The sequence below is a fragment of the Neltuma alba genome, unplaced genomic scaffold (assembly GCF_004799145.2).
Source record: "Neltuma alba isolate B1F8T4 unplaced genomic scaffold, ASM479914v2 tig00013342_pilon, whole genome shotgun sequence".
Taxonomy (NCBI): domain Eukaryota; kingdom Viridiplantae; phylum Streptophyta; class Magnoliopsida; order Fabales; family Fabaceae; genus Neltuma; species Neltuma alba.
Genome location: NW_021637612.1, coordinates 37180 through 47918, shown reverse-complemented (window position 1 = coordinate 47918; position 10739 = coordinate 37180). Strand labels below are relative to the sequence as shown.

At 39.5% G+C, this 10739-nt stretch overlaps 2 protein-coding genes and 1 pseudogene across 2 annotated transcripts; all 3 read left to right on the top strand.

The window, feature by feature from the left end:
* The first annotated feature begins 661 nt into the window (after window positions 1-661).
* Window positions 662-3958, top strand: LOC114736519 (potassium transporter 4-like; annotated as a pseudogene).
* Window positions 3959-5576: 1618 nt separating this feature from the next.
* LOC114736523 (syntaxin-22-like) lies at window positions 5577-8653 on the top strand. Its single transcript, XM_028924373.1, has 7 exons — window positions 5577-6099; window positions 6250-6343; window positions 6660-6799; window positions 6908-6976; window positions 7097-7254; window positions 7389-7489; window positions 8034-8653. Exons 1-7 carry the CDS (start codon window positions 5927-5929, stop codon window positions 8097-8099), a joined length of 801 nt encoding a protein of 266 aa, XP_028780206.1. The 5' UTR covers window positions 5577-5926; the 3' UTR covers window positions 8100-8653.
* A 717-nt stretch (window positions 8654-9370) lies between these two features.
* Window positions 9371-10739, top strand: LOC114736521 (uncharacterized). Its single transcript, XM_028924372.1, has one exon. The coding sequence runs from the start codon at window positions 9578-9580 to the stop codon at window positions 10505-10507; it is 930 nt and encodes a 309-aa protein (XP_028780205.1). The 5' UTR covers window positions 9371-9577; the 3' UTR covers window positions 10508-10739.

Below are 10739 nucleotides of genomic sequence, written 5' to 3'. Positions count from 1 at the left end.
TTTTATTTGCATTTTATGATTGAATGGGTTGCTTGGCTTGGTGGTTACAAGTCTTTTGGTGTGCCAAGGGGTCCTGGGTTCAAACCCTCCCTTGGCCACTTTGTTTTAAACAAAAAAAAACTTCGGCCACCGGAGGTCCCGCCAGAGTTACTGTTCTGGCCACCGGTGACCGGACCCCGACGGCGGTCACCTGAGCATCGATGGCCGGACCCCGACGGCGGCCACCTGAGCGTCGGTGGCCGGACCTCCGACCTCCGGTGGCCGGAATAGTGACTCCGGTAAATATTTATTTTTTAATAAAATAAAAGGGAGGGGTATTATTGTAATCTCACTCTAAAAATTAATATCAGATTGGTCCCTTGGTCCTGCAGTGAAGTTTCAGAAAGTTTTGGGGGCTCTTTGATATTAATTGTCTTCTGCGGTCCTACAGTGAAATTTTCCCTAAATATAAAGACATAAATGTCTTTTAATTTTAAAAAGCTACTTTTACATTAGTGATAAGTAAGTTGTAAGTGCTTTTGCAATCATACTTGAAAAGCAACTTTTAACCCACAAGTCAGATTGGCAAAAAGTTTTGCCAATCAGCTATCAAATTTACAAACTAATTTATTACACATATAAGTTACTTTTCCCTTCCCAAAACGCAACAGGTTGATTATCATACCAAAGTTGTGGTGTGGTATGTGGAGATCTAAGCACGTCACCTCTTTATGTTTATACAAGCACGTTTGGCGGAAAGTTGCAGAAGCACATAAATGAGGTCATGAGGAGACTATCTTTGGTGGCTTTTTCGATGATTTTCTGGACCCTTATGCTGATACCCTTATTTAATTATATTTTCATCGTATTGAGTGATGATGACCATGGTGAAGGTATTCTGAGAGTAATATTCAACGGAAAGATTTGTCATCGATTATTTTCCATCTCCAAATTCCCTTTCATGGAAACCAAAGCTAAAACTGTCAAGTATCCACCTTTTTCAGGGGGGACCTTTGCTCTCTACACACCCCTTTGCAGGCATGTTAAGTTTAATTTACTTCCCAACCAGCAAGGAGATGATGAGCAGTTGCCATTCTATGATACTTCTCACAGGCTGATGCCGCTCCACCACGGAAGAAGCTTTTGGACAATCATAGGAAATCCAGAGAGGGCCTAATCATTGTAGTACTGTTGGGTGTTTGAATGGTGATAGGTGATGGTGTGCTCACGCCGGCAATATCGGGTGAGATGCCAATCGGGTTTTTGAAATGAGCTTCTCATGATGTCATTTTGATGTAATCTGAGGTATTAACTGCAATTACCAATTTGCGCGCATTGCCACTTTTACTTAATTACCCGAGAAGGATATGTACATGCTACATATTATTTGTTAGAAATGTGCATTACCGAGGCAAAAGGGAAATTTGGAGTCATTATGGACCTTCCAGCTTCATCCTGAAATTGATAACCAAAGTAATAATCACAATAAACCAGTGGCCATATCCTTTAAAGCACTTCTTTGTGTTCATTTTATTTCTAGTGAAGCATCCTTTTGTAGCTCATATATCATAGCATCAATAGGTTATCTCCTATGAGACTATCTAGTAAGTTAACTATGCCTCATCCTTGACTGCAGTTCTAGCGTCAATATCAGGATTGCGGGTTATACAGAAAACATTGACGCAAGGTTAGTTACACATTCTGATTTATGCTGTCCTTTCTTGTCCAATCCTATCGGCTAGGTCGTTGGTTTTGTTTTAGAAGTTTTATGTTGTTTGCAGGAGAACTTGTATTGCTCGCCTGGATCGTATTGGTCGGTCTTTTTGCTCTCCAACATTACGGAACCCACAAAGTAGCATTTATTTTGCCCCATTGCTAGTAATCTGGATTGCATCCATTTTTTCTGTTGGGCTGTATAATACGATATTTTGGAATCCAAAAATAGTGTACGCGATATCCCCGCGTTACATCATCAAATTCTTCAGAGAGACTGGTTTCGATGGTTGGAATTCTCTTGGAGGGTTTCTCCTTTATAGTGCTGGTCTGTTAGACCTGATCATGCCTGCATAGCATTTTGCCTGTTATGCACCATAAATTGTTGGTCACCTTATGCACGTTCATTATGGCTGATATTTTGGTTAATAAATCTAATAAATTTTCATTTACAAGACTCTTAAGAGAATTTTTGAACTTGGATCAGGCTAGTTCACCCTCTTGACTGAGCAATTTGCGTTTCACCAGGGTCTGAAGCTATGTTCGCAGATCTTGGTCACCTCACCGCTATGTCAATTAGGGTAAGCATATTTTTCGACTATTGTGATAATGATAATTAGGATCATCTGAAGAATATGCAGCAGTTTATCTCTACGGCCCTGTGTAACCATTCAATATTCTGTGCAGCTTGCATTTGCTGTTGTTGTATACCCTTGTTTAGTGGTACAGTACATGGGCCAAGCGGCATTCTCATCCAAAAACCTGCATTGTATTCCCAATAGCTTCTATGACTCAATACCTGGTTGGATCATCTGACTTTTTGATGCTGCTTACCAGAATTTAGTAAACTAATATTTCATTATTTTGAGCTTGTTTATGTTTACTCGTCCTACAGAACTTGTATTTTGGCCTGTATTTGCTATTGCCACCCCTGCGACAGTTGCTGGGAGTCAAGCTGTTATATCCGCCACTTTCTCTATCATCAAACAGTGCCATGCATTTGGTTTCTTTCAGCCCGTCAAAGTTGTGCATACTTCAAAACATGTGTGGCAATGCTGGATCCTCATGATCTTGACTCTTGCTTCAACTATCGGATTTTAGGACATAACCTTGATCGGCAATGCTTATGGTAAGTATTCTTAACTGAAGAGGTTTTCTTTCCTTTCTTACTATCCAGACGACCCGCATGCAGATATGATCATATATCACTTTTTCCTTTTCTTTTCTGATTGATTCTTTGGTATTGGGTGACCAGGACTTGCTTTCGTGATGGCCATGGATACATTTGTGACTACGTTTTTTATGGCACTTGTTATTGTTTTCATCTGGAACAGAACTGTCGTGCTTGTTCTTTTGGGCGATTGAGGGTCTATGCCTATCAGCCGTGCTCATGAAAGTTCCTCAAGGAGGGTGGGTTCCTTTTTTTTTTTTCCCTGTCCAGCTGCTTCTTTTTGCTTGGTATGTATACCTGGTATTATGGCACTATACAGAGGTACAACTTTGATCCGGAAAATAAAGTTTCATTGCGATGGGTAACAGGCTTTGGCTCTACGCTTGGCATTGTTCGTGTCCCAGGAATAGGCCTCATCTACTCAGAACTGGCAACAGGAGTTCCTGCTATATTTTCTCACTTCGTCACCAACCTCCCCGCATTTCATAAGGTGTTGGTGTTTGTTTGTGTGAAATCAGTTCCTGTTCCACGTGTCTCTCCTGATAAGTGCTTTCTTATCGAACGAGTCTGCCCTAGACCATATCGTATGTGTGGGTGCACAGTTAGATGTGGATATATGGACATTCGAAGCGGTGATGGAGACTTCGAGACCCTGCTTGTACAGAGTATTGCAGAGTTTATCATTACGGAAGCAATGAAATCACAGTTCATGCATGATGGGAATTTGGAGATAATTTGTTCGAGCTGCATTACCTCGCAATCAAGTTCAAGCCTAGCATCGTTGGTGCCCCAAGATGTTGGTCTGGCCAACATTTCTGGTGGATCTTTAAGCCAGCGGAGCTTCCAGTCTATTACTAAGGATCAAAGGCTAAAACTTGCAGGGAGCCAAGGGAAGTTTGAGCTGCCTCACAACGTTGACATGGAACCTGCAGTAAGGGAGGAGCTTTCGGATTTGATGGAAGCAAAGGGGTGTGGGGTTACGTATATATGGGACGCACAGATGTGAGAGCAAGGAGGTCGTCGTCATTGTTGAAAAAGTTGGTGATTGATACTGGCTATTCATTTCTGCGCAGGAATTGCAGGGATCCGGCTTAGAGAAAGAAAACAACAGATAAAAATGTTTGAGATTTTTCATTCATAAATAAAATAAACTCAACTTTGCTGCCAACAAAATAAGCTCCTCAATCCTTATATATATAATAGGCTCCTCAATTATGAGAAAGTACTAGTTAAATTCCAAGTCAAGGTCTCCCAATTCATGATCGATGTTTGTTTTTGGAGAGATTGATAGACTTCAACTATTCACTACCCGCAAAATCATAAGCAAAAATCAAAGCCATGATGGGAAATGTAACAGAAATTTCTTTGGTCAGGGTTCTTAAGGGTGTGTTTGGTTGGAGGGGAGGGAAAGGGAGGGGAGGGGAGGGGAGCCCCTCCCCTCATTTGGTTAAAAATTTTGGAGGGGAGGGGAGCTAAAATGTCCCCTCCCCTCCCCTCCCCTCCCCCATTTTGGCTCCCCTCCAAATTGGGGGTTTTTGGAGGGGAGTCAAAATTTTGGACCATTATGCCCTTATGGTTTTTTTAATATTCCACTTCTACCCATAAAATATATTATTATAATATTTATTTCAAATAAAAAATATATTATCCTAAGTAAAAAAATAAAAAATATATACATTATTATAATTAAAAATATATTATAAAAATTATTTATAAATAAAAAATTATTTGTTTTTTATAAATATATTATTTATTAAATACATTTTAAAGTTGGAAAAAAAGATAGCCTAAAGAAAATAAAATTTCATTTTTCTTAGAGCATATAAAATTTGTTAATTTGATTATTTTAAATATATTATTATATTAATTAGAATAAAAAATTACTATACCAATTTTTTAATACACATATTAACATGATAAGACTGAATTTTTATTAAATTATATAATTTAAATTAAGATGTAAATTAATTTATATAATATATCAATAAAAAACATAAACTAATATGTGAGGGTAAAATGATAAATTGATTATTACTATCCCTCCCCTCTCCTCCTTGAACCAAATAAGGGATCATTAAATACCCTCCCCTCCCCTCCTTTTTAATCAAACCAAACAAGGTGAGGATAAAACCTCCCCTCCCCTCCCCTACCTCTCCCTCCCCTCCCTCCCCTTCCCTCCCCCTCAAACCAAACACACCCTAAATCTACGGTTTTAAACAAACTTGTAAAATCAAAAAGTACGAAAAAAAAAAATCATACTCCGAAGGAATCTGTATATGTAAAGGAATAATTTTTGAAATTTGAATAAAAATGAATCAATCAGATAATAAAGATGAATTGTGCGTATTGATTAAGATTTTTCCACAGAGAATTACTTATAAAACTATAAAGGTCAATGCAGTAATGTTAAAATTAACCCAAACGGGGAGGGGGAGAGCGAAGTGAAATCAATCCACTAAACATGTCCACGGGCCTTTCTCCAATTTGGGCCGTTTTTGTGACGTTGGATAGGAAGAAACTCATGACTTCGACAAGGCTCACGTTCCTGTATACCCCAAAAAAAAAAAAGTGTCACGTGCCTTCTTCCATTTACCATCTGTTGGGCGTTGACTATCCCGCAGCTAATACGATGAGATGAACGTGAAACACCGTAGACTGTACATCAAGGATAAAAGAGAAATAAATGATGTCGTCAACCTTGTCGCTCCTTCTCTCCTCTGCTGTAATTTACCGTAGAGCGGCCGCGGGTTCTCCGGGATCGGCCGAAGTAAACGTATTTTGCCGGTGCGGTTCTTCTCGCAACGGATTCTCGCAAGCCACGCTGAATGTCATTAATGCGTTTAGTTGCCTTCTGATCCAAATAAAAAAGGCCACGTACTGCCTTTACCCAATTGATTCATCGCCTAATGATCTGGAAGGCCAAGAAAAGTTAGTTGCTTCCCGAGTCAAACACTGACCCCAACTTCTCTGCTCTGCTGCCGCTATTTTACCCGCTTTTTCTAGTCTGCTTTTATCCGTGGTTTTCACTTGAGGTCGACTGGAGATATTTACTGAGAATCCAGGATGAGTTTTCAAGATATTCAGGGCGGACCCAAGCGACCCGCTTCCCGAACTCAATCACCATCCCAGGCGGTGGCTGCTGGGATTTTCCAGATCAATACAGGCGTTGCCACTTTTCGACGACTTGTTGATGCCATTGGAACCGTCAAAGACACCGTCGGTCACCGCCAGAAGCTGTATGCTTCTGTCTACTTTCTCAACCTAGCTGCCCTTTTCTCTCTCTTTTTTTATTTGGTGATAAACTGGCCTTTTCTTCTATTCGGTTTTCTGTCGCGATTTTGTTTGTTACTTAACCGCTGTCTTTGAATTTATGTACTATTTGGTAGGCACGATACGAGGCAGCGGATACTGCAGCTGGTGAAGGATACTTCTGCAAAGCTCAAAGCCTTGAGCGAATCCGATATTGCTGCCGATGCCGATGTATGATTTGCTTTATGTCGCGCTCTGTCTTTCAGCTGTTTGTTGTTTCACCTAGCCTAATTGCTGCATCTCGAGTGACTTTGTTTCCCATATTAATTACCCCAATACTAGATAACTAGAAAAGGGAAGAAAATCTGCCATACTGTTGTTTCGCTTTTCATATTGTCTTTGGCCCGTAGTATGATGCTCACATTTAGGCCCGTTCAAAGCATATTGGCTAGTTATATTTATGCCGTCAAATTGCCTAAATGAGGGAAAGGGAAAAAAATTTGGCCTGTTTTTAGTTCCATTAATTTTCTATCCTTTGTTGAACCAGTCTGGTAAGAAAATTGAAGATGCTAAGCTGGCGAGAGATTTCCAAACCACGTTACAAGAATTCCAGAGAGTGCAACAGCTTGCTTCCGAGCGTGAATCTAACTACCTTCCTGCTGCTCCTGCTTCTTCTCTACCAGCAAGGTCAGATGATTTTTTGCATGATGAATATGCTTCTATACTTTCAAAATCGTTATGCCCCTTGCCTTTTCTGATTACAGTATTTATGTTTTTGTTTTTAAATAAAAACAGCTCTGGTTCTGTCGGAGAATCAACTGACATAGGTCAGGAAAGCCAACCTTTTATCAGGGAACAAAAGAGGTAAAGGTTTCCGCTACTTCCATTGTTCCCTGCGTAATTTATGTCTCGCACTCAACTCTATGGTTGTCACAAGAGCTGTTATTGATGGCATGATTTTCTTGATCAATGATGAAAATGAAGGCAGGAGATACGCTTATTGGATAATGAAATCGCATTCAATGAGGCCATGATTGAAGAAAGAGAACAGGGCATCAAGGAGGTAGAGGTGCAAATTGGACAAGTAAATGAAATATTCAAGGACTTAGCCGTTCTGGTTCATGAGCAGGGGGTAGTTATTGGTAAATGAAATTACCATTGTGCATAATGGGAATTTACATAGCTTGCCTTATGTTGCTGCACTTTCTCTGCTGACATTTTGCTGCTACATTTAGTTAATTCTGTTTCCCTCATATTGTTTGCCTCATTGTGACAGATGATATTCAATCAAATATTGGTGCTACTGCGGGTGCAACAACCCAAGCTACTACACAGTTAGCCAAGGCTTCCAAAAGTATGAAATCTAAATCTTCATGGGTAAGTTGTGAAGAACTTGACATACTAGTAAGCTCCAGTAAACATCTAACAATAACTTCCTCCAATCCTAAGTATAAGAATTAGTTAGAGATTTGTTTTGATACTAAATGTAAGACCATCATCTTCTTTGCCCCCATTATTATTGTATTTTTCCCCGAACTGCCTCTATAGCTAGATTCTGATACATAAATGACTAAAAGGAGGGGTATTTTAAGAAAATCAGCAGACATTTTTTTTTTTTAAATAACTAACTTAAGTTAACTAGCTCATACATTTAGGATTGAAACGAATACTAAGTGTTTGATTCCACATTAGAAATCACTAAAACCATGGTTTTGGCGATTTCCTACATGAAACCAAACACATCCTGAAAGTTTGGCTTCCATTATAACTAAACAAGTCAGCTTTATTAAAATTAGAATGATGACTTCCAATTTTATATCTGCGTATGACATTTTATGATGGTTTGTCGCTGCATACTGCTCTTAAATCATCCTGAAGATTTGTCGACATTTGATTTTTTTTTTTTTTTTTAACTGTGCAGTGTTGGTGGGTGGCTATAATTTTTGTAATTGTGGTGATCGTTGTGATTATTTTGCTCATTATTTAGTATGCAAGTGCGTTCATGCTGGTATGGGATGATTTGGCTGGACAGACTTTTCGCTTGTTCGGTATCACCTTTCTAGTTTTGGTGTGAATTTGTTAACCTCTTCTCTTATTCCGTGAGTCTTTAACTGGGTCGAGACGTAAGGAGTTTATGAAGGCCCTTCACGGCCAGCAGTTTTGATATCTAAACCGACCGCTGCTGGAAGTTGGAAAAAGCTAAGGAGTAGCGATTCTAGAGAAAACTGGCCGGATATCTAATGTAAAGGTGCTAGAGTTTGTAGATACTGCTGAAACTTGAGAGGTTGGCTAATGCCAAATGTTTGTGTATTTCTTTTTACGTTGCTGTTATGGTGTTTGGGGCCATTTGTGTGCACGCCAATTAATCCATTCTTATGGTTGTCTTTGTATCAAATCAATGACAAGGAGGGAAATGAGGCAGTTCTCCCATTGCCTTAGGAGTGTTGTTTGGGTATCATTCTAGTACTTGAGGGAAGAAGATACGGTTCAGTTCAGTTTTTTTTTTTTTTAAATATGTATTACAAGAGTTTGAGCCCTAAACTATTATATTTCATTTTATTTTATTTGAATTAATCCTTTTTTTAAACAAAATTAATCCTATTGAATATCTTTTCATCTGAAAAAAAAGGCAACAAAAATTGCTTATTTGGATTTTAAACTCTGACATGCGAGCATTTGCTGGCTTGGAAAGGATGAATGCACTCTTTCGCATGCTTCGTCCATTTTACAGGACCACTTATTTTAAAAAAAAGAAAAAACTTTGCAAGCCCTCCAGATCAGATGCTTCGTTATTGCTTATTAGTCTATAATTTTTTTGGACTAAAGTATATATTTGATCTTTTAATTTGATGTGAGGTTTCAGTTTGATCTTTTAACTCTAAAAAATATACTTTTTAGTCTTTTAATTTTAAAATTATTAGTTTTAAATGATAATTTTTTATAATAATTGTCATTGTTAATAATTTTATAATTAGGAGACTAAAAGTTTATTTTTTAAAATTAAAGAATTAAAATGAAATATTATGTAAAGTTACAGGACTAAAAGTATATTTTAGCTTAATTTTTAACATTGTCATTAATTTTGCTGTTACTATTTTTAATTTTTATTTATTATTTTGTATAACAATTCTCAATTTCTCATATCATAGATTTATTTTAATTAATTAAAAAAAGTCAGCAGAATTTATTTAAATGTAAATCAAATCATAATTTTAAAAATAATTTCACAGAAAGAATTTGTCTCGCAACATCCAAACACCCCTGAAATGGATCCAGACCCGGTCACCGCCTTCTGACTTTTGAGAGGGGGAAGGGGAAGGAACAGGGAATGGGAAGAGAAGACGAGGAAAGCTGAGCCTGCAGAACATGATCGGGTTCCTGGTCTCAAGCAGGCTGCCGAAGATCTCACTGATAGCCAACCACCCCGACATTAACTGAAACTCATTTCTCACACTCTGATCAGCCATGGCGGCCCTCTTATATCACATGTTCTCGTCTTCTGCATTGGTCTCACTTGGTCTCTACAACCTCATCGCCTCCACTCGCTGCTATCTCAAATCCCCTCATTCCTACTCCGCCAAACCCTTTCACCCTTTCCCTCCTTCCTCCTCCAATACTCAGAACCACCGCCTCCGTCACCTCCCTCTCTATCTCATCTCCGTCTGCCTTCTCCTCGCCTTCGTCCATCAGCTCATCATTTCCTCCGATTCCGACCCTCTCCTCAAAGGCCACACACCAGTTCATCGTTTCACCTCCCTCCAATCCGCCGCCGTCCTCTTCCTCTTCCTTATCCTCTCCCTCTCCCTCTTTCTTTCCGATTCCTCCACCCTTCTTCCCCTCCCCATTGATCTCATCTTTGCCCTAGCTTCTGCCCTTTTCTTCTTGCAATACTCCGTCTCCTCCGCCTCCGCTTCCGTCCAGACCTCCGATCTGGAGGCGAAATGTGACTCCGTTTCTGCCCGCATCTCAGCTACCGCTGCCCTTTTGTGCTTAGTTATTGCTTGTAAGCCCAGGCTCTTCGTCGCGGATGTTGGTTTGGGAGCTTCTATAATCTTGCAGGGGCTTTGGGCTTTGCAGACAGGATTGTCCATGTACGTTGACGCATTTATTCCTGAAGGATGTCATCGTTTGCTTGATGTGGTAAAGGGGGTTGAGGGTTCGACCAAGTGTGATGTCGAGGAATTCAAGTTCAGAGCTGTGGCTATCCTAGATCTTTTGTTTTTGGTTCATGTAATGTTTGTGGTGGTCATTGTCATGATCACTTACGCTGTCGTTGCAAAGAGCGTTGGCACCCGGAGATCTGGCTCCTACGAAGCCTTGCCTAACAGTACTTCCCCTTCAGAAAGTAATCATAGTCAAATACAGATGAAATCATTGACCGGCACGCAGGCTTGAATCATTCCTCTCCTTTATCCTTTTCACTGTTCAGCACTTATTTCTGATATAATTCCTTTTTCTTTTTCTTGGGCTGTATTAGTATGATCGTTGTGTTAGGTAATGATATCTGAGCAGTGCTACATTGTATTTCGCTTGAGAATTTTGTAATCCGATCGAAACATAGGGACTTCTTGTACACAACCAACGGCCTATTTATTGAGTTCAAGTAGTAATTAGCTTCCCTTCTCCA